The sequence below is a fragment of the Miniopterus natalensis genome, chromosome 11 (genome assembly GCF_054644295.1).
Source record: "Miniopterus natalensis isolate mMinNat1 chromosome 11, mMinNat1.hap1, whole genome shotgun sequence".
Taxonomy (NCBI): Eukaryota; Metazoa; Chordata; class Mammalia; order Chiroptera; family Miniopteridae; genus Miniopterus; species Miniopterus natalensis.
In genome coordinates, this window is record NC_142091.1 from 44,397,412 (window position 1) to 44,421,820 (window position 24,409).

General features: G+C 36.4%; 2 protein-coding genes across 3 annotated transcripts in view; both read left to right on the forward strand.

The window, feature by feature from the left end:
* Positions 1-13,024, forward strand: part of IPO7 (importin 7) — a 49,314-nt gene extending 36,290 nt beyond the window's left edge. Inside the window, exons 16-25 of the mRNA XM_016206621.2 lie at positions 2,161-2,289; positions 3,843-3,909; positions 3,991-4,116; positions 4,570-4,667; positions 6,109-6,204; positions 6,881-7,101; positions 7,194-7,399; positions 8,439-8,645; positions 10,322-10,438; positions 10,911-13,024. Coding sequence (XP_016062107.1) covers positions 2,161-2,289; positions 3,843-3,909; positions 3,991-4,116; positions 4,570-4,667; positions 6,109-6,204; positions 6,881-7,101; positions 7,194-7,399; positions 8,439-8,645; positions 10,322-10,438; positions 10,911-11,008 — 1,365 coding nt within the window. The 3' untranslated portion in view covers positions 11,009-13,024. The remainder of the gene's footprint in view (positions 1-2,160; positions 2,290-3,842; positions 3,910-3,990; positions 4,117-4,569; positions 4,668-6,108; positions 6,205-6,880; positions 7,102-7,193; positions 7,400-8,438; positions 8,646-10,321; positions 10,439-10,910) is intronic.
* Positions 13,025-20,957: 7,933 nt separating this feature from the next.
* ZNF143 (zinc finger protein 143) overlaps positions 20,958-24,409 on the forward strand; it is a 32,273-nt gene continuing 28,821 nt past the window's right edge. For both annotated transcript variants that reach the window (XM_016206624.2, XM_016206625.2), the window contains exon 1: positions 20,958-21,019. The gene's annotated coding sequence lies outside the window, so the exon portion shown is untranslated. The remainder of the gene's footprint in view (positions 21,020-24,409) is intronic.

Here is a 24,409-nt window from a genome sequence, read left to right on the forward strand (position 1 = left end):
TGACAAAGGAGGCAAGAACATGCAAATGGGGTAAAGATAAATCTATTCAGTAAATGTTGTTGGGAAGATTGGACAGATAAAGTACAGAAAAAGGAAACTAGACCACCACCTTATACCATGCACAAGAATAAACTTAAAATGGACTAAAGGCTTAAGTGTAAGATTAGAAACCATAAAACTCCTACAAGAAAACATAGGTGTAAAATTCCTGACATTTCTCTTAGCGATATCTTTTCTGATATATCTCCTTGGGCAAGGGAAACAAAAGAAAAAATAAACAAATGGGACTACATCAAACTATAAGGTTTGCACAGCAAAGGAAACCAACAAAATGAAAAGACAGCCCACTGAATGGCAGAACATGTTTGTCAGTGATACATCTGATAAGGGGTTAACATACAAAATTTATAAAGAATTCATACAACTCAACAGCAAAAAAACAATTAAAAAATTGGCTAAGGACCTGAATGGACACTTCTCCAATGAGGACATACAGGTGGCCAATAGACATGAAAAGATGCTCAGCATCACTAATCATCCGAGAAATACAAATTAAAACCACAATGAGATAACCTCACACCTGTCAGAATGGCTGTCATCCATCATCAACAAACAATTGTTGGCAAGGATGGGGAGAAAAGGGAACCCTTGTGCACTGTGGTGGGAATGCAGATTGGTGCAACCACTGTGGAAAGCAGTATGGAGTTACCTCAAACAAAATTAAAAATGGAACTGCCTTATGACCCAACAATTCTAATTTTGGGAATTTATCCCAAGAAACCCAAAACACTAATTTGAAAGGATATATGCACCCCTCCTCCCCCATATTCATTACAGTGTTTTTTTATATTAGTTAAGATTTGGAAGCAGTGCAGGTACCCATCAGTAGATGAGCGGATAAAAAGCTGTGGGACATTTACACAGTGGAGTACTACTCAGCCATAAAGAAAGAAGGAAATGTTACCTTTTGCAACACCTGGAGAACATTATGCCAAGTGAAACAAACCAGTCAGAGAAAGATAAATATTCCATGATTTCACTTATATGTGGAATCTAATGAACAAAATAAATAGAAACAGACTCATAGATACAGGAAACAAACTGACAGCTGTCAGAGGACAGAGAGCTGGAGGTCTGGGTGAAAAAAGTGAAGGGATTAAGCAAAAAAAACATAGACACAGTGGAGATTACAAGAGGGAAAAGGGTAGTAGAGAAGATAGAAGAGGGGAAAAGGGTGATAAATTGTGACATAAAGAGACTTGACATTAAATGGTGAACACAATACAATATACAGATGATGTATTATAGAATTGTACACCTGAAACCGATACAATTTTATTAACCAATATCACCCCAATAAATTCAATTAAAAATTTTATTTTAAAATAGAATTTTGTAGAAGTGTGTGTATATATATATATATATATATTTTTTTTTTTTTTTTAAGATTTTTTTTTTTTTTTTAATTTAGACAGGGAAGGAGAGAGAGAGAGAAACATTGATGTGAGAGTGAAACATCGATTGGCTGCCTCCTGTACACAACCTGGGTATGTGCCCTGACTGGGAATCGAACCAGTAACCTTTCAGTTCATGGAATGATACCCAACCAACTGAGCCACACTGGCCAGGTCTGGAAAAGTGTATTCTTCACAGCTGATACTACAATGGATGAGGGCATTTGAATAAATATAGTATCGTTCATTATGTATGTATATTGCATTTATAATATATTTGATTATTAGTTATGACACAGAAGTTTGTTTCAGAACAGTTGAATATTACAGTAACAAAACCTTGATGATTAATATACCTGATATCTGTATTGGGGCATTATCAGATATTAGCCCATAATATTAATAAAAATATTCATAATATTAAAACAGTTTCTGCCCCTTGCCTCATTTAATTTTCACAGTTTCTCTATGAAGTTCCCAAATGAGAGTCAGGAAACAGAGGTCCGGTAACTTGTTTAAGGTCCCCTTGTAATTTACAGAGGAGTACCATTTGATTATAGTGCCTAAACTCTTATTATTAATCAGTTTGGAGACATTGATTGCTTGTGTTGTCCCAGTGAGAACATTTTGAAAAGTAAAAGTTTTAGACCAAAATGCATTTATACTGCTTTAATGGCAAACCTAAATTATATTCTTTTGAATCTAGGCAATGACATTTAATCAAGTAATCCAGACTGGGCCCGATGAAGAAGGAAGTGATGACAAAGCAGTAACTGCTATGGGGATCTTGAATACGATTGACACACTTCTTAGTGTAGTTGAAGACCATAAAGAGGTAAGGAAATGATCTACTGTTGTAAAGGTTTTAGATTATTTCATGCCATTCCTTATCAACTATTCTGTGCTTTTTGGATGGCTCTAACTTATATAATTTTCGGTAATTTTCTCATGCACCTGGATTCTGCCATCTTTTAAATACTTCCCCTTTGTAAGGATAAGATTGGTCCTGTACTTTATTTTAGGTACTTTATTTTAGGTTTATTTTAGAAGGAACACAAGGTATTTCTATTACCATATCTTTACCTCAAGGCTCAGGATTTCGGCTCCCTCTGGTGATTCCTAGGAAAATATATTCTACCTGGTGTTTCTTTTCAATAAAAAAATTTTAAAACTATGGTAGGATACACATAACATAAAATTACAAACTTAACTATTTTTAAGCATACAGTTCAGTGGTGTTAAGTGCACTCACATTGTTGTGCAACAATTATCTTTCTAGTTTTCTTTTATTGTTATGTTTTAGAAAGGTGTGGATTGTAAATGAATTCTTAAAATGAAATTATTTGAAAATACAGAAGAGAGAAATATACGAGAAAAACTATAACCAATACCCTTTAACCACCACCTAAATGTATTAGATTTTGACATTTTACAGTACATCCTTTAGACTTTATTTCCAGTAAGAAAAATAATTTCAAATAGATGTAATTCAAGCTCTCAGGCTACCACTTCCTCCTAATCTCATTTCACTACTTCCTTCCCTTAGAAGTAATCCTGAATTTGCTATTTACTTATATCTACAAATCATGTTTTCAGATGATCTACAAATTGCTGTTTGCAACAGGAGATTTTAGTAAATTTTTTTTTTCTTGATGATAATTGGAGATAGGCAGTAACCATAAGGAACCCTATAGTTAAGCTACCTTATCAATTAGTAAGTCAGTTATTTACTATATTTGAAGAAAATGTATTAAGCATAATACATATTTGAGATGTATGTTCTGTTTTTATATCTGATTAGTAAATTTTATCTTGTTTCCCCTTACCCTTTTATAAACGTTCTGATGGATTTCAGGCATTTGGGATCCAATTGAGGACCATACTAACAATGAAAAAGAACTTGTATTTTCTGTCTTGCATGATTTGGGGGCCTGGTTCTCTATATCTAATATAATTATGTAAATGGAGGCGACTTAGGAATTATTGAGAGTGGTGGGAATAATGTTTTCTTTCAAATATTTGTTCTGTAAGTCACTGATAGTGACTTTTCAGTTACATCTGGGCTGAGTTAATATTTACACACAAAAAGATACAAAGTCTGTCTGCAGAACAGTTGTGGCTCCTTTATTTTCATAATTATTTATACTTTTCCAGGATGTTACTCTTTCCTTTGCTTTTTAGGTAACCTACATGTGTTATTCCTTGTGTTTGTCCTTATTATTATGGTTCCCAATATCTTAATATGAGTGAGTCATTTCAGTGCAAAGACTTAAAAAATGATTTCTTAACAATACCAACTTTATTTTAATACAGTAAATTACATTATACATTGTTTAGTAATTCAGTGTGCTTTGATTCCTCCATGTGATTTTTTTCATTCTCTTTTAGATAACTCAACAGCTTGAGGGAATCTGCTTACAGGTCATTGGAACTGTTTTACAACAGCACGTCTTAGGTATACCTCTGATTGTGGTAAGAATTTACTGCTGTTTCACATTAGCAAGTATTGTACTAATGATTCCATGTTCTCTTTTAGAATTCTATGAGGAGATCTTCTCTTTAGCACATAGTTTGACATGTCAGCAAGTGTCTCCACAGATGTGGCAGCTTCTACCTCTGGTATTTGAGGTTTTTCAACAAGATGGCTTTGATTACTTTACAGGTAAGTTAAATCAGCATAGAAATACTGAAGATTTCCCCCCATTCTGATTTATTTTTAGTATATCAATTGAATACATACTTTTGAATATTCCAAGAGCATGATTGATTGAATAAGTTATCAGTAGCAGTTAATGCTCAAGGAACCATAGCATTGATTTCCATTGTATATTTTTATTTAGTTATTACTTTAGATTTTTTTTTCTTTAACACATATTTTCACCCTCTTGCTCCCAGTCAGTATTCTTTGTATAATCTTTGTGTTTTAACTACTAAATATAAAGCAGTTCACTTTAATATTGGTTCATTTCTACATCTAATTATAAATAAATAATACCTTAATTAAAAGTGAATCTTACGGACAAAAGCTCAGATTTGCTTTCGTTTTCTAAGGAGATTTTTCAGAACCAAAGCATTTATATTAGTAAAGGTAATTAACTGTTGCTTTTTAATACAGATATGATGCCTCTGCTTCATAATTATGTGACAGTTGATACCGATACACTTCTGTCTGATACCAAGTATCTTGAAATGATATACAGTATGTGCAAAAAGGTAGGTCCTTTTTAATTAATAGAACATATGTCATGAGGCTGGTGCTGTAAAAGGTATAAAATTGTGAAGCTGTATGATACCACATTATGACAAACAGATTATATGGGTTTAACAGAATAAGGACTTTAATGACTTTGACAAGTATTTGTCTTCTGTCTACCCTCTGACATTTAATTGGAGTTGTTTTTTATTTTCAGAGTGCTTGGAGCTTAACCTTAGCCTAGTTAGGCTTTGCTAGGCTTTGAATCAAAAGAAGGAAAATATCTAGAACTTGAGATATTTTTTAAAGAATCAGGGATTATTATAGATATTTTATAAAGAAAATGCCTGGAGGCTGTGTATTTATGGAGGCAATACAGTAATTATTTATTAAATAGCAAGATTGTAAAATGTGAGGGTTTGTTTTAAAAAGTCAAAAGTACTGTGCCATTTCTTGGAAAAATCATGATACATTTATGACGAATGCTACTTTTTTAAAAATGCTCTTCTTAAACTAGAGATGGGTAAAATACTTGAATTGAGGTCCTTTAGTAGATATCAAAAGTCACTGTAATTGATAGCATTTGAATTTGTATCAATGCTTATTGAGAGGCAGCGGGCTGTTTAACATCAGGCATTTAAAAAATGATTTTGCTCCATGAAGTTTTTAGATGTGCTTGTCCTCATTGATAACTTTCCTTTCTGAACATATTCACAAAATAATCACCTAGTTACATTATTTGATATTTATTGCCAATACTATTATCATGTTAATACTTTGGGAATAGATATGTATACCTTTATATTCCAAAACACCGTAAACATTTTCAGTCCTTTAGTGCTAACTAGCATGCGTAGTCCTTGTTTTTTATTTGCTGCCTCTTCCTTCTTCCTCTCCCACTCAGTATTTTTATTTGTTGAGACTTGTGTAAAGAAAAGATATTCTGAGTAATAACAGCTTGTTTTTTGTTTTTTTTAACCCTCACGCAAGACACATCGATTGGTTGCCTCCCACACTGATTGAGCCTACAGCCAAGGCATGTGCCCTTGGCTGGAATCAAACCTGGGCCCCTTCAGTCTGCAGGCTGATGCTCTAACCACGGAGCCAAACCTGCCAGGGCACAGCTTAGTTTTTTTGTAGTTCTTTACATAAGAGCCAGATATTTCTGAGAAAGGTAGGGTCCTTTGGCACATTTCTATGAAAAAGTAGTGGTGTCAACATGCTATAATTCAGAATGGCACTACGGAGGAGGTGCTTTGATTATGTAGACCAAGATCCAGATTGCTAGAATATGACAGATGAACAACTTCACATCCTCACAAGTGCTTTAAATTATATTCTGAATATTGCAGTCATTCATATTTAGAGTATCTTAAATGCTCCAGAGACTAAGACAGGACAGAAATGCTCAATTTGAAAGGTTTCATGACCCCTCACTTCAATTTATATTGTGTTGGCCAGGTTCTTACAGGAGTTGCAGGAGAAGATGCAGAGTGTCATGCAGCAAAATTGTTAGAGGTCATCATTCTACAGTGCAAAGGGCGTGGCATTGACCAGGTCAGTGAGGCTAACTATTAACGATTTGTATGCGAGGCTTCAGAGGGGAAATCCTTTTTTCTTTTTGGCCATTTGTTATATCTTCTGTATATTGTTGTTTATTATGACACCTAGATAAATTGGTTTAAAATGTAACATATATAATAATGATCATATGTCTAATATGTATGTGTTCAATATGACTGGCAAGTTTTATGGCTACTTGTTATCATGCAAGGTAAGTTTTGACTAGATTTTCTTATAGTATGTTGTGAGAATATTGCTTGCCACGTTATTGCTTTGCAGTAAAATAGATTTAGTCATTAAATTTCCATGGTCAGTTTCAATAAGAATTTTTTCCAGCTTTATTGATATATAAATGAAGTATAACATTTTATAAGTTGAAGATATACAGTTGGTACATGTATATATTGCAGAAATAATTACCACAGTAAGGTTAGCCAATAAAAGTATTGTGAATACGTGATTGCTATTGTTGGTGAGGCTCTAATATCTCAGTGAAGTCTTGTCTCCCTCTAAAATTAGATTTCCCAGTAAAATGCCTCAACAAAAAAACTATTGTATCATTTAATGGGGAAAGAGGGTGAGTTGAGGTAACAAGTAAGTTAGTATGGGTAGGATAATTAGATTGCTATTAACTTACAATTTTGGAATATGTTCCTATCTTTCTTTACAGTGCATTCCCTTATTCGTAGAAGCAGCTTTAGAGAGACTGACAAGAGAGGTGAAAACAAGTGAACTTCGAACAATGTGCCTGCAAGTTGCCATTGCAGCTTTGTATTATAATCCACACCTGCTTCTTAACACCTTAGAAAATCTTCGCTTCCCTAATAATGTTGAACCAGTTACAAATCATTTTATTACACAGTGGCTTAATGATGTTGATTGTTTCTTAGGGTGAGTGACATATATTGGATATTTGTTTATTTAACTTTGTAAGGAACTCTGCTTATTAAGAAAAAAAGAAAAATCTTTATTTTATTTTTTAGGCTACATGACAGAAAGATGTGTGTTCTGGGCTTATGTGCTCTTATTGATATGGAACAGATACCACAAGTTTTAAATCAGGTTTCTGGACAGATTTTGCCAGCTTTCATCCTTTTATTTAATGGATTAAAAAGAGCGTATGCCTGCCATGCAGAACATGAGAATGACAGTGATGACGATGATGAAGCTGATGATGACGATGAAACGGGTAAGGAATTTGGGATGGAGGAAGCCAAACTTACCTAGTTAATATCACTAGACTTAACTTGTTTTATTAGCCCTTCTCCTAAAGAAATGTGGGATCATAGTCAAATGTGTTCATTTTCATTATTCATAGAAAGAGAGTCTTACCTTCCCATTAAGGTAAGGTCCATGGAGGCAGGAACTTCAGCTATATCTTCAACACAAAAAGCACTTCTAGGCATTTATGGTTCCTAGTGTTGGCAAACATCTATCATTTATTAGTGCTAAAACCTAAGCATCCTAACCATAAAATTAATTGGATGTTGCCTAATACGTTTCACTTGTAAGACACTATAGACTATGAGTATAAATTAATGAATGTTGGTTAAGAGAAATTATTATAATGGTTCCAAAATAAAATAACTATTGCCATTTTTGTTTTTTATTATTTACTAACTTAGCCAGACATGAAAAAATGTTGAAAAACGTGTTCTTTGGATATAATATAAACTTTGTTACTTTACTATTGGTGTTTGGTTTGGTATGTGTCATATGTCTCAGAGTAAACCAAGTGGTGAATCTCATTATGCAAGCCTTTTTCAAACCTCTAATATTAAGAATTGCGGTTGCGCCCTAGCTGGTTTGGCTCAGTGGTTAGAGCGTCGACCCATGGACTGAAGGGTCCCAGGTTCAGTTCTGGCCAAGGGTGCGTACCTTGGTTGCAGGCTCATCCCAGCCCTGGTTGGTGTGCATGCAGGAGGCAACCAATCGATGTCTCTCTCACATTGGTGTTTCTCCCTCCCTTCCACTCTCTCTGAAAAGCAATGCAAAAAATGTCCTCGGGCGAGGATTGGGGGGGAGGGGAAGGAATTGTGGTTGGGTTTCTTGCATTCCTATGAGACTTTTTTCCTATTTATTGCTGAACATATACTTAAACACTAATTATTGGAACTCTTCCCTGAATTTATTCAATTGTGATTTGCATTTTACTGTTATCACTGTCATTTTGTTGAGTAACAGAATATTGCAATATTTACAAAAGATCCTATTTTATGACTTGGCAGAGGAACTGGGGAGTGATGAAGATGACATTGATGAAGATGGTCAAGAATATTTAGAGATTCTGGCTAAGCAAGCAGGTGAAGATGGAGATGATGATGACTGGGAAGAAAACGATGCTGAGGAGACTGCTCTGGAAGGCTATTCCACAATCATTGATGATGAAGATAACCCTGTTGATGAGTATCAGATATTTAAAGCTATATTTCAAAGTAAGTCATGTTGTATGTAATTCATATACCTCTGTATGATCCATTCCCATGAACCAATCTGGTTTTACATCTGTCCATTAAAGGGTTTTGGGTATATCAAACCCAAGAGAATATGATTTAAGATTGTTAGGGAAAGCAACCAGTTATTTCTACTGTTGCCATAGTTTGAGAGCATTTTCTTTATCTTACTATTTTAGATTATAATTTTGAAACATGCATATTACAGGGAAACGGTGTAGTTCAAAAAGTTTATGCGATGACAATTCCTCTTCCCCACTTCTGATTTCTGTACCAGATTACCCCATCTGTTCTATCTTCTATCTGTAGGTGCGTGTTTGTGTGTCTTTTCTTCCCAGCCAAACCCACACTTAGCTGTCTGAGAACTGGACAGTTTATAAATAATGGCCTTGGAATCTCTTTTCTTTTTTTCCTGTTTCACAGTGTGGGTGGCTACAGATTATTTGGTGCCGGTTGGTTGGTTTGTTTGTTTACTTTTTTACCATCATGTGCTTGGATTTCAACAAAATATAGCATCTGTGTTCCATCATTCAGCTTAGAAATTAAAATTGGCATATTTGAAATACCCTTTTCCCTCAGAGTTAACTATTGTGCTACTTACTTATCATTCTTACGCATTATGACCTTTGATGTAGAATAAGTTCTCTCATAACCAAAGCATTAGTTTTCCAAGCTCATGACAAAGTAATTTTGTTACAAGGTTGCAGAAACATAAAGAAATGTTTTCTGAGACAGGGCAGGCAGCAAGAATTGATTGAGGTGCCAGGAACTACTTACTGGCTTGCTTTTGTCCATGGCTTTATACTTTGTAGATTTAAACACATGATAATCCCTAAAGGATTGAGGTATTATAATTGAGGGCCTGTGCACAGTAAATGCCCTAAAGTAGAAATATAAAATTGTGTGATGAAAAGTCAGATTCCCCCCACAAAATTCCTGGCACACCTAGTACTTAAGGGAATCCGTTTTTTCAACTTATTTAGTGCATGTTTTCATGAAACATTGTGAGGTTTTTGACACCTGGTCTTGTGGCGTGCTGGAAAAATGCATTCTCCTTTTGTCACAGGGTGAGTTTGACCATTATTTAGGCTATTATATTAAAAATGTGTGAGCATTGATTGTTACTTAAGTACTGCAGAGTTTTCTATGGAAAGACAGATATATTTAAGGTTTGTGAATAGGCAATACAGAAAGAAATGAGGCACTTATTTTGTACCATTCACCCCTTTATATACAACTACTTAAGGTTTCTTGTTTTTGTTTTTTAATTTAGGGCTTTGAGAATTCTAACCAAAGTAGCCTTGATTATTGATTATTATCACGTTGTTTTAACTCTGAATTTCTTAAGGGGATTGTGTTAATTTTGTATCTAAACTTTCCTTCATTTGTTACTTATTGTATAAGAACTGGTTTAGGTCTGAATCCTTATTTGCTAGAGATGTGAATTATGAGAATGATTAGGTTTTTTTAAGGCATTAAAGCTACACCAGATTTTTTTCTCCCTGTATCATTTGTTTCACAAGTAACTTAAAATTATTAGAGGGAATATAAAATAGATCAGAATTTTAGTACTGGAAGTGGAGTACAGCAGACAGGTTAGAAAGAAGCTACTAGGCCTCTTACTATTTCCATTTCCCCGTTTCATTTCTTTTTGATAGCTATACAAAATCGTAATCCTGTGTGGTATCAGGCTCTGACTCATGGTCTTAATGAAGAACAAAGAAAACAGTTACAGGATATAGCAACACTGGCCGATCAAAGAAGGGCAGCCCATGGTATGTTAATTGACCACAGCCACTCTTTAATGCAATTAATGATTTGTTATAGCTTTAAATTTTTATATTAAATTATTTTTAATTATATAAAAGCTACACTTGTTACAGGTGATAGGAATTCACTCTATCTGAAGGAATGAAGTGAATTTTGTTTGGCTACAGTGTACTAAGTGTGGTTGAAGACTACTTTCAGTATGCAGCAGCTTTAATAAGGTTGTTCAAGCTCATGGTGATGGCTTGATAGTTAAAAATCTTATTAAAAGTATAAAAAAATTTAAAAGTTTTGGAAACTGCTTTCTTAGAATTATATTAAAGAAAATCCCAGGCATTATCTTGTCTTGTTTAAACATTCTAGCCTGTATGCATTTCAAAAAAGGACATTTTAGGTAAATAGCCTAACTTTGGAACTTTGTTCTCCAAAGTAGTAACATGATCACATGCTCTATTAAACTATCACTTACTTGTTTTCTAGAATCCAAAATGATTGAGAAGCATGGAGGATACAAATTCAGTGCTCCAGTTGTGCCAAGTTCTTTCAATTTTGGAGGCCCGGCACCAGGGATGAATTGAGTTATCACTTTCTTTCCTGCTGTGTGATTGTAGTGATGAGCTTGTGTTCCTCCTAGTAGCAGTTCCAGAACTGGTTCATGTTATCTACTCTAAACTAATTGATCAATAGATGGACAAAAAAACCCAAACAAAGCAGGAGGTCGGACCTGATCATGCAACTTGGCACTGAAAAAGAAACCAGAGGGATTTTGTGGGGGGAGGGAGGAAACTTGGGGAGGGGGTTATTTTCTTTATTTTTCGAAGAAAGTAAGATTCTGACTGAAAGTTCAAGTGACACTGTGGAAATATGAAACAAGAGGGGATGTCATGAAGGCAGCTTTTCTTTTTCTGAGGAAAAAATAGGCATGGGCTACAGGACTATTTAAAATGTCTCATTTACAGTATAAGCTCAAAGGTAAATGTAATTTTTACACCTATGAGTATTTGTCCAATTTCTGTCTCTTCCTCACCGTTGGGTATCTATTCTTCATTTGTAAATAAGGTAATCGACAACCTTATTCAATCTTCATCCTTTCGCTCATCAAAGATTGTTCCTATGTAGATTATTGGACATTTATTGTAGCACTACATAACTGATTTTTAAAAATCTGTAAATGAATTAGCACTTTCATATTGAAACAAGCCTGCTAGCCTATGTATAAAATAGCAAAATGTTTGCTGTTTATAAAAAGAAGGGATGTAATGGGGTGGGGGGCAGGGGTAATTTCAAATTATTAATTTAAAAATGAACTAGCAATTTTGTACCTAGTGACTTTGTGGTGCGCTCACCTCTGATAGTGACTTGAATTCGGTATGTTAAAAGGGGTTAATGATATTTCATTGCTGCTAAAAAATGGCAACTCCCTCTGTCCTGTTTTTCTTAAAGCTCTCAGTGTACAAGTGGAATATTTGGATACAAGACCTTACTGTAACAAATAAGAAAGGTGATATTTGAAGCATGTAAATTGGATATAAAGTTCTACTCTTAAAGAGTTATCAAGAGTTATGGCTAAACATCGATATATGCAATCTATTAAAAGAACTTAATTCGGCTATTATGTCTTGATTTGATTGCAGTGTTTTCCTAATTATAAAAATTTTTCCTCATAGGCCTGTTTTTATCCTATACCTAGAAAGAGTGCAAAATGCACACTTTTAAAATTTGGCATTTAATATATGCCCTCCCCCTTTACCCCTTTTGATTGTGGTATCTGATCTTAAATATTAAATAAATAGGCTGAAGGCACATGGTTCCCTCCAAAACCACTATTGATACCACTGCAAAAACAAGTCAATGTAGAGAGGTTGGCTTGCTTCCCTCTCTCTTAACTGCATGTTCAAAAATAAGCCTTTATTGATATTAAACATCTGTCAGATGAGTCATACATTGGGTTATTTTTTTATATACACGTATACACACAATATTTCAAATTGAAAGCAACATCTCAATGGATTCAAACTACTAAATGCTGTTATCTATAACAGACTAGAAAATTTATAACTGTAAAAATGAAACGTGCACATACTGATATTTAAAATGCATAATGAAGAAAACCCATTGGTGTTTTTTCTTGTATGCCAATAATTAAGCCACTATTGTTGGCACTGTTTGGTTTTCTATTTTAACACTGAAAGGAGTGAAAGTATTTCCTATATTTATGAATTTACTATGAAAATCTTGGGAAAGAAAAAAAAAAGAATTGTCTGTCTAAAGCCTGTGAATGAAAACTGTTAATCAAGTGTGTTTCTTTTTCCCCAAGTTGGACACCATCTGTATACCCTAGGTTGCTTAAGGGGATTTCACTATTAGATAAAATCAATAAAATTTAAATGGAGTAGTTGTATATATGAAACATTGTGTACAGAGGGGAGATATTGAATAGTATTAAACATTTTCGTCTTCCTTTATCTTTTATCCCCTACCTAATATTTAGTCTACTTTTTTAAATTTCAGACTTCACTGCTCTTTGAATTGATAATTCCAGTTTTCACATTGTTATTGGAAAATCATATCTAATAAAGGTTTTAGTTATTCCAGTGCACAGTATGAAAATTCTCATTCACTTAGCTTTTGTTTCAAGGAAATGTATTGGTATGTCTTTGAGAACAAGTTTTATTGTTTCCTCTGTCATACAATCAAAACTAATTTCCATTTATGAATTTTAACTGAAATTAAAGACCTTAAAATTAAACTATATTTAATATTAAATAGTGTTCAAATGGTAGTTTCTAATGCATCTAATATATATACCTCAATTATTTTCAGTATTTCCTTAAATTAAACATCAAATTATAGTTTCTTATAATGTTGATATGTCAGTGTTTTTAGGTAAGGTTGTAGGACTTTTGATAACTTTTTGAGAGTATTTACAAACATGTAATTAGTTGCATGTAAATTTTATTTAACATACAGTCTTTCCCACAATTTCACTAACCTATAACTTATTTTTTAATTTATAGAATTCTGATTTTGTATGGGTTTCATTGTCTTTTTTAGTGGCTGACATTAGCATATAATCTTGACTTTTTTGTAAACTTAAGCCATCCATCTTTTAAAAACCTATTTATCAGTATTAAATAAAGGAAGTTCATTTGTTTCTCTGCAGGTTATAAAATGGTGATTACTAACCTATACACTTTTTTATCAAGATGATGGCTGCTGTGTTCACCTCTGGAAGAGACCAGAGTATAGAGCACGGTTGACGTGCCTTGACCAGTGCGGATCAGTTGGTTGGGTGTAGTCCTATGCACCGAGAGGTCACCAGTTCAGTTCCTGGGTCAGGGCACATGCCTGGTTGTGGGTTTGATCTCTGGGTATTGGCTTTATGCCCTATTCAGCCCCAGATATAGCCCCTGAAGCAAGCATGAAGAAAAAAACCATTAAGAATTGTATTACTATGACTAAAACAGGTCTCTGGGAAGACCCAGCACACTGCCTTAAGCATATAATTGGCATTTCAAAGTTTGTAAGATGAATGACTTAAAATTATATTAAAACTTAAGTTATAAAAATGTTAGTTCTGTATAATTTGGTGATGATTACCTGTGACTGTCAGCATTCCATCTGAATTTTAGGTTTTACAAAACCTTGACACAGTTACCCACCCTTGCAATAAAACTTTGGTGCATGTGTTTCTTGTAGAGGGAAACTACATCCCAGCTAGAAATTCCAGATTTTATCACTATGGGAGGAATAAATATCTTTTAAGTAACTTTTTTTTCCCCCCAAGGAAATCCTCCAGGTTTTTTAAAGTAAGGTGTTAATTCTTATATATATTTATGGATCTGTCACATACGGGTTGAAATTTGTCAGTTAAACTCTGAATCCTGTATTTAAATGCTTCCTATCGGTCTTTTAATGTTTCTTTCAAAATTCTTTTAATAAACTCAAACCAAAATTACAGGGGAACTTCTTCAACCTGAAAAATGGCATCCACCCAAAACCTAAAGTTAAAGACTTAAAAACTTTGCCCCTTAAGATCAAGAACCAGACAAGTATGCCTCCTGTTGCCATTTCTGTTCAATATTTACATGAGGTTCTAGCCAGGGCAACTAGGTAAGAAGAGGAAACAAAAGACATCCAGAATGGAAAGACAGCAGTGAATTCACAGATGACATAATCTTGCAGAAAGTCAATCCACGCAAGAAGAGCTAATGACCGTCAAGGTTGTAGGGGACAAGATCAATATACAAAAATCAGTTACACTATATAGCAATGGAATGAAAGTGAAACTAAGGCAATTCCATGTACAACAGCATGAAAATATACTTAGGGATAAACTGAACAGAAGTGAAAAACATACTCTGAAAACTACAAAACTGTTGAAAGAAGACCTAAATAAAGACATTCCATGTTCAGATATTCCCCAAGTTGATCTACAGATGCAATGTAATTCCTTTAAAATCCCAGCTATCTTTTTCGTAAGACAGACAAATGGATCCTAAAATTTGTATGGAAATACAGGGGATTTAGAGTAGCCAAAACATTCCATGTGTGAACATGACTTAGTAATTGTGATGATGGTACTGGTATAAGGGCAGATATCTTATTGACCAATGGAATAAAATTGAATCCAGAAGTAAAATTTGTGGTAGATTGATTTTCAACTAGGGTGCCAAGACCAATGTATGAATCTTCAACAAATGGCTCTAAGACAACTGGGTGGTATATACATGCAAAAGCCTGAAGTTGGACACTTAACCTTACACCATATACAAAAATTAAAGTGATTCAAAGATTTAAATACAAGATCTCGGGGAAAATGCAGGCCTAAATCTCTATGAATTAGGCAATGCAGCGATTTCCTGGATATACCACCAAAAGAGATGCAAATCCTAAGTATACAGGAACTCTCATAACAGCAAAACATTTTAATAACGGGAAAGAATCCAAGTAGACATTTCTTCAAAGATAGCCAGTACTATTGGGGAAGATGCTCAACATCACTAGTCATTAGGGAAATGCAAATTGGAATAAAAATGAGGTATTCCACACCTACTAGCATGTCTAATCAAGGTGGACAAATACAATTATTGGTGAAGATGTGGGAAAATTAGAAACTTCACACTGTTAAGATGTAAAATGGTTAACTGTTGTGGAAAAGTTTGAAGTTTGGCACTTCCTCTGAAGATTGAAAATAGTGTCACCCAGCGATTCTACTCCCAGATACATAGATATACTCAAGAGAAATGAAAGCCATGTGCACACAAGAACTTGTACGTGATTATTAATACTAGCATTATCGCCAAAAAGACACGAAAGATTCCATTAATATGAAATGTCTAAAATTAGCAAATCCATACAAGCAGAAAATAGATTAGTGATTGCCAGGGGAAGAGGGAAGAAATGTGACTACTAATGGGTACAGGGTTCCTTTTGGGGATGATGAAAATGTTTTGAATCTGATATTGATGGTTCCACAGCCTTGTGAAGATACTAAAAACTAAAGTGTACACTTAAAATGGTGAATTTTATGGTATATGAATATCTCAATAATTTTTAGTTTTATTTACAGCAAGTCTCAAATTTGGTTAAAGTTCTCTTAAAATGTAACATGAGATACTTAAGAACAGTTTTACTCATGGTTATGTATTTGTCACCATATTAGGGGGAAAATAGTCTTAGAGATTGTATTACTCCAGCATTTTGTTTTGCTACTAGTTCATTTTTTTCATTCTCATTACTGTATCAAACAGCCAAAGCTGGTGTCAGTGTTGGGAAAGGGATCCTTAAAATTCTTTTTCTGTAAATTTGCATGTTACATCTTTCAATGTAATACATAGTATTAGGAATTTAAGACTGAGCCAACCCCCCCCCCAAAAAAAATTATAGCACTTAGGGTTTTCCTATAAAATGGTACCAATCTTATTGCTTATTTGGAGACATGATCTTCACCTCAAAAAAAAAAAGTTCTTCATTTCAAGAGTATGAGAAAAATCATGTTAAAAATGGGCTTCATTCATGTATTATCCACTAACTCTGCTACCGAAACACTGTGGACTTACGTATATTAGTGAAACCTGGTTTTCCTTGTTTGGAATGCTCTACTTTAAACAAATGTAATTAGAAGCTAAAATGAAGCTAGAATCTTGAGGAGGTAGCCAGTTTTAAAAGGACACCTAGTATCTTCAGGGGCTTTGCAAAATTTACAATTTGTAAATTAAGAGTATATTTCCCTTAGTTTGCCACTAAAATAAACCAATACACATTAACCCTCATTGGAAAACTTTACAGATCACTACTGGATGATTTTTCAAATATAGAATGAATGGGTTAACAAGTGGTCCAAGGGTAGAGCTGGTAAAATGGAAAACTTGCATTCATACTGGAACTACATCAGCTTGAAATGAGGGGAATCATGCAATTGGCCACTAACAAAACATTACCAGTTAGAGTATAGAAATGCTTATGTCTATATATACTGAGAATCGTTTGAGATTGGGAAGGAACATTTTTAAAAACCTAATCATACACTTCCAAAGTATGTTCTAATTAAGCCCTGATTAATGCTTTCATTGTGGAAACTAAGATTAATTGAATGAGTTTAGTCTACAGGCCAAGAACTCCCAGAAGCCCTATGACACTACAAACTTCGTAGTATATTTTTCATAGCTTTCATCCAAATCTCAAAGGAGCTATTATCAAAGTGCTTGAGAATTGCTGTAGAGACCATTACAGTGAGATCCGGAGAAAGATGGGCTAACATTTATTAAGTACTTGAGTGCATGTCTGATAGGCACTGAGCTACATTTGCTTACCTACATTCTCATATATCCTGCCAGTCACACCACATAGGTGGTTTTACCGTACAGATGAGGCAACAGATTCTGACACAACTGATACACCTACAGTGACATCTCCCAATGCAGAGCAAGCTACTAGTTTGGTTTAAAATTCTCGAGTGTTTAAAATCTACAAATTATTTTTAAAAATTCAAATTTATTACAGAATAATTTTATAAATCCAAGTCATAACCCTTTCTCCCGGAGATACTTCTAAGGACTTAATGCGTCATTTCTCTTTTTTTTCTGTACATGTAATATTTCAGTGGTTGTCATGGTAGAAATATGACAAATTCAACCAATTCTCCAAAAGGTTTTGTTACTGAAATGTTCTTAAAAACACAATGGTAATAGTTTTTAAAGGGGGCTAGAGATAAATTAGCCTGTTAAGAAAATTGGCCAAATGGTCGAGCTTTAAGAGCCTAGACTAGCATTGGTTGGAAGTGAAATATTTTCAAGCCATTAATTCAAGATACAAGGGATAGGAAGTGATTTGGGGAAAATATGAACATTATGGCTTGCCCTGAATACTGTTTCCTCTCTAAATCAGATTAGAATTACAGCAACCTATCTACCACCACCACCAATTTTTATAACTACTCAGTACTGGGGATACAAAGATGTCCTGTATGAAACGCTCAGAAACAACAGATTGATGGTTGCCAGAGGGGAATGGGGTTGAGAAGTACAGATTGGTAGTTACAAAATAGTTATGAGGCTATAAAGTACAGTATAGAAAAAATAGTCAATAATATTGTAATAACTGTATAGTGCCAGTTGGGTACTGGAAATGTGAGGGAGAACACTTTGTAAAGTATATGATTAGCTAACCACTATGCTGCACACCTGAAACTTAACAAAATAATTCTGAATGTAAACTGTAGCTTAAAAAAAATTTTTAAAGGGGTACTAAAGCCTGACCAGCATTGCTCAGTAGTTTGAGCATTGATCTATGAATCAGGAGGTCAAAGCTCCATTTCGGGTCTGGGCATATGCCCAGGCTGTGGGCTCCATCCCCAGTAGGGAGTGTGCAGGAGGCGGATGATCACAATGACTCTCATGATTGATATTTCTATCTCCCCCTCTCCCTTCCTCTCTCTGAAATCAATAAAAACATATAAAATAATAAATAAAAGGGGGACTAAAAAAGACATCCTGTAACTGCAATCTGCAATTAAAGGGTGATTTTACAATTCTTTTTGAGATTCTGTATTAGTGTTTTAAGGAGACTATAGGCATGGGACTTAGTAATAAGTGGCTAAACTGCATAAAAGTATTCTGATTCTTTTAATAACTTTTTTAAAACATCGATTTGTTGTTCCATTTAGTTATACATTCATTAGCTGCTTCTTGTATGTGCCCTGACCAGAGATAGAACCAGAAGTATCAGGAGAAAGCTCTAACCAACTGAGTACCCCTCCAGTGCTTAATAACATTTCTGATTACCAAATACAGATATAACACCTAGAAGGTACAGAAAGTATAAAACACTTTTTTTTTTTAAATAAACACCTTGTTTTTCATCTGAACTCTTATATTGTACTCCCTTATGACAAAGGAAATCTATCCATTGGGTACAAGACTATTTTAAATGAACCAATTCCTCCAATTAAGTAACTTAATCAGATTTTATGTCACATTTTTTATTTTTATAAGGGCATAAAAAAATAACTGCTTTGCCCTGGCTGGTGTTGCTCAGTGGTTAGAGCATCAGCAAGAGTCGAAGGTTTGAATTCTAGTCAAGGGCAGGCACCTGAGTTGCAAGTTCCAACCTCAGTCCTGGTTGGGGCACCTGCAGGTAGCAAGCAATCCATGTGTGTGTCTGTCTCACAGAGATGTTTCTCTCTCTCCTCCCCCCACCCTTCCATTCTCTAAAAATCATTGGAAAAAATGTCCCCGGTGAGGATTAACTAAAAAACAAAACAAAATAACTGCTTTAAACGTCTAAATAATATGTATGCAAATGAAACTCAAAATTCCTACTTTCCTTCTAATGGCGTTTGGGCACCAATTATATAACCTTGGTTAGGGTCCGCCAGCCCTCCAGCCCTACCAACAAATAAGGTACCATTAAAATCTCTAGTGTGGTGAAGGCCTGTGGGGATCACTGGGGGGAAAAGGGGACACCTGTAATACTTTCAACAATAAAGATAAATTTAAAAGATCTCAAATTAGGCTCAACTGTCAGTCAAAACATTTTAATTACCCTCACTTACTGGGCTATTTTTTACTTCCTTTTGATTTAACCCCTTGGCCATTTCATAACCACCTGAAATGCCAAAGACACTAAATCTAGTGTCATCCAGCTCCAATTTCTGCAAGCGGAACACGAACCTCCAGTTAAGGAGCGGCTTCCTCATTCTTAGTAACTCAGTTCTACACCTGAAATGTTCGATTTAACAAGCCTTGAATCTATCCTTTTATCTCATCTTTACTCAGCCTGGTTGCCAAAGCCAATGAACTTACTGAATACTCCTGAAATAGCTAGTATTTCCAATAGTAGTTGTTTTTTAAATCCTCACCCGAGGATATGTTCTAAACAGGAAGGGAGAGAAAGAATAATCGGTTGCCTCCACAGGCGCCCCGACCCGTATCGACCCACAACCCAGGTATGTGTCGTAACTGGGAATGGAACCCGCAACCTTTTAGTAAACTGGGGACTAGCTCCGAACGAGCCATCCGGACAGGGCTCCAACAGTTTAAGTCGAAGTCGACACCCACAAAAATATCACCTAAACTTAACAATTTGTATTCATTCTTCCTCCGCTCCGGGAACCCGAGGAAATGCTTTTCCCACCCTTTTGGCTTTCCTTTAATTCGCGACACATACAAAAACTAAGTGAAAAAGAAGGTAGCGACACCGTTACAGACAACTTCAAATTTTGAACCTAAACAACATGACACTAAAAAAAGATCCGCAGTGTCTCCCAGCAGAGTCCAAAACTATCGCCTCGTTGCCAAGCTCCTCCGAAGCTTCGGCAGGGGTAGGAGGCTCACCCTCCCACCGAATGTCGATGCCCCGGAGACGACACGCGCCTCCGGAGAGGGAGGCCTGGCCGTCACTGACTGACGCACAGCAGCCCTCGGGAAAGCAAAGCCCTCAGCTAGGACCAAAGGCCTCACCTGGCACCGAGAGCCCCCCAGGGAGCCGTGAGGCATCCCACCCTGTCCTAGCCCTCCCAAACCATTTCCTCCCAACAGGGCGACCCTCCGCAACCGCTAGGGAAAACCCAACCAGTCTCCAGGACGCGCTCCAATAAGCCCAAAGGGAGAGCCAAAGCCACCTCCTAGCCCCTGTGGGGAAAATGGCGCCAGCCACCTCTTCTCCCTCCCGGCTAGTCACAAGGACCAGCCTCCCTCCCTCACTACAAAATGGCGTCTCCCTCTGGTGCCCCTGAATCGGCATAATTCACTTGCCAGCGAGGCGGTGTCGGTCTGGGATGAGCGGTTGTGCCAACCACTCAGACACAGGAACTTTGATTCCGCACTTTAGGCAAGCCACTCAGGCGCGGCTTTTAACGTATGACGTCATGAAAATGGGGCGCGGATAAACTGGTCCCTCGCGTCGCCTAAGTTTGAGCCAATGGCGAACAGGAACAGCCTAATGAGTGACGTCGTGATAGCCCAATGGAGTCTAGGGGCGGGCTTCAGGCTGGGTATGCGGGTTGCGGGGCCTGGGGGCCGGGCGGCTGTTTCCTGTCCTGGTGCATGGTGGTCGGACGAAGGAATTGTTGGAAAATTTTCTCGGAGGTTCGTATATAAATGTGTTTTTACCCAGTGTGCATTATTCTCCGCCCGGCCGCCGCCCTTAGCGCAGCGGCGCGGGGCCGCTCGGGCCCGGCCCCGACTCCGGCTGCTCAGCCTCTGCCGAAGGCCTTTCTGATTTTACGGCCGACCGCGGCAGCGGCGCCTGGGCAGAAGCGGAGTTTATTAATAACCCGCGGCCGCCACTCTGGGGCGGCGGAGCTTTTCTCGCCGAGGACGCCCCCCCCCTTGCCTTTGCGCGCCGTGCCCCGCCTGTTCCCCTCGGGGGACCGCCGAGGAGAGGGGCGGGAGGGTGGAGCCCTCGGGAGCCTGGCGGCGCCTCTCGGCTTGACCTCCACGCGGAGCGAGTCCCCAGGCGCTCCCGTGGCGAAGCTCCTCCGGCCGGGACGGCGGGCCACGATCCGCCGCAGGCCCAGCTGTGGCGCCGGCGGCAGGGCTGGCCGTGGGCCCGCTCGGACCCCGCCTGAAGTCACGCCTAGAATTTCCTCCCACCCAGATCGTGCACTGATTACTTGTTTCCCTCACTTAAAAAAAAAAATTAGGTCACTGAGGCCTAACACCGAATATTAGAAGTTGTCAATTTTATAATTCCTGTTTTTTGTCGGCTTTGGCCGGAGAGTGAACCAGTCTTTCAGTTCCTAAACAACTTTTTTCCTCCTGTATTAATGAAGTTAAGCAAAAAGTAGGGAAAAAGAATGCCATTTCTAAACCCATTATTTGTTTGAAATTAAGCCTTTGCCTTGGCAGTGTCTAAGCTGAGATAATCATTGTGGGATGTGGTGAAAAATTTTAGGTTCGAGGTTGTGGTCAGCTTTGTCCTGTATCTTAATAGAAGATAAGCGGGTTTTGCTATAGATGACAAAAATCTGTGCAGTACTTACTTTCTCTTGCAGAGAGAGTAGTTTCAATTCACTGTTAAGTGTTTAGTAACAGAATATGTGATAAAGAGATCATTCAAAATCTGATGAGATGGTCAGACTTGCAACTAATTCAGGTTTATGTTGGAAATTACATAGCTTCCTCTCCCTTTTTAAAAAAAATAACAGCTTTATTGATATAATTCACATAACCTTACAATTCACCCACTTAAAGTGTGTAATTAAGGTGGTTTGGTATATTCAGAATTGTGCAACTTTCACCACCATCAATGTTATAACATGTTCATTACTCCAAAAAGAAACTACCCATAAAATTGCTACCCATTTGCTTTAACCCCTCACCCCTTCCCCAGCCACTAATCTACAGATTTTCCTATTCTAGACAGTTCATGAATTTCCAGTATGTGGGCTTCTGTGACTGGCTTCTTTCACTTAGCATAGTATTCATGTTATAGCATTATCCATATTTTCTTTTTATTGCCATTTATTTCATGTATGGACATAACATGTTTTATTTACCTATCATCTGTTGATAGCCATATGGAGTGCTTCCGCCATTTGTTATGTGTAATGTTGCCATGAACATTGTGTACAAGTTTTTGTGTGGACATGTTTTCATTTCTCTTGGATATATATTTACCTAGGAGTAGAATTTCTTCGTCATATGGTTGGTAACTACATTCAGCCTTTTGAGGAACTCAAATTGTTTTCCAAAGCGGCTGCACCATTTTCCATTCCTACCAGCAGTGTATGAGAGTTCCCATTTCTTCAAATCCTTGTCAACACTTGTTATTCTCAGTCTTTTTGATAGTAGCCATTTTGGTGGGAATGAAGTGGGATCCCAGGGATTTTTATTTGTATTTCCCAATGGCTAATGGTATTGTGCATTTTTTCACGTGTTTATTGACCACTTGTGTATCTTCTTTAGAGCAATGTTGATTTTGCTCTTTTCCCCATTTTTAAATTGGATTATTTGTCTATTACTGAGTTGTAAGAGGTCTTTATATAAGTTCCTTATTAGATACATGATTTGCAAAATGTCTGTAGCCCTTTGCTGCAAGTGGAGATATTGCTGTGAAGTAAGGATTCATTGTGTTCATGAAAAGACAACCTGCTTGGATTGGGGAATTGTGCCTCTACTATTATTTCAGCTGCTATTAACTTTTTATAATGTACCTGCAGCTTATGATCATGTGAGGAGAATTTTTTGAGTCCTGAGGTTTTAATCATTTCTCAATTTTGAAGTTTTTAATCTAATTTTTGTTTTTGTTTTAATCTGAGGTTTCACCTAGTTCTGAGTCTTTTCGCTCCTGGCTTTATTTCAGGACACAATGGTTTTTTAAGAGTCGAGTTGCATGTGTCATTGCTCCTTTCTGTGCTTAATTTCTGAGACAGTATTTTAAACTTTGTTGTGACCCTGGCTGGGTAGCTAAATTGGTTAGAGCGTCTTCCCCATGCTTTAAGGTTGTGGATTCTATCCCCAGTCAGGGCACATACAAGAATCAACCAATGAATGCATAAATAAATGGAACAACAAATCAATGTATGTTTCTCTCTCTTTCTCTCCCCCTTCCTCTCTCTCAAATCAATAAAAAAATTTTTAAAATTTTAAACATAAACTTTATTGTACTGTCAATCAAAATGATTTTGTTTTTAAGATGGATGTAGACTGAGAAATCTCCTTCTCCCTCATAGAAAAGAAAATTTTGAAAACAATGATAAACTTCTCCATACTTTTCCATAAATCTAATCCCATTTTAAAACTACTGCAGTGGGAACTCTGTACCCTGGGGAAATAAATTGTCCACTAATTTTTAGACATGGGCATTTAACTCCAAACTACACTTTTTGTACTTAAAGTACCGCTTTACTCAGCACTTAACTTTGACTAGGCACTGAATTGAATTATTTATTGAGTGGTTTACATATGTACATGAATTTATTACCTTCACTACAAACCTAAGTCATGTACTGGAGTTGTTATCCCTATTTTGCATGTGAGTCAACTGAAGTTTAATTTGTCCAACTATTAAGCAGCAAAACTGGGACTTGAACCTATGACTGGTTCAAAAGCCCAGTCTATCAACCTACCAAGTACCCACCTCTTTAACTTTTAAAATATAAGATATCTGTAGTTCCTAGAATAATACAGTATTTTGAGTACTCTATATAATATGCCATAAGATGGATGTTAATGTGCCATTTATACACATTTTTAAGTTAAGTAATAATGAAAGCATTTGACCTAGTGCTGAAAATACAGAGATTTGTGTAATATGAAGTAATGGTCACAAGAAGTTAGAATCATTAAAATGAATGACAATGTATACATGCTATATACACAAAATACAGTAGCATATTGTGAAAAGTGAGGCACAATGAAAAGAGCATACAAATTGTATTCATTTATTCAACAAATATTTAGTAAGCATGTACCGTGTGCCAGGCATTCCTGCAGGCACTAAGAATTCAGGAGTGAATAGGACAGGTAAGGAGC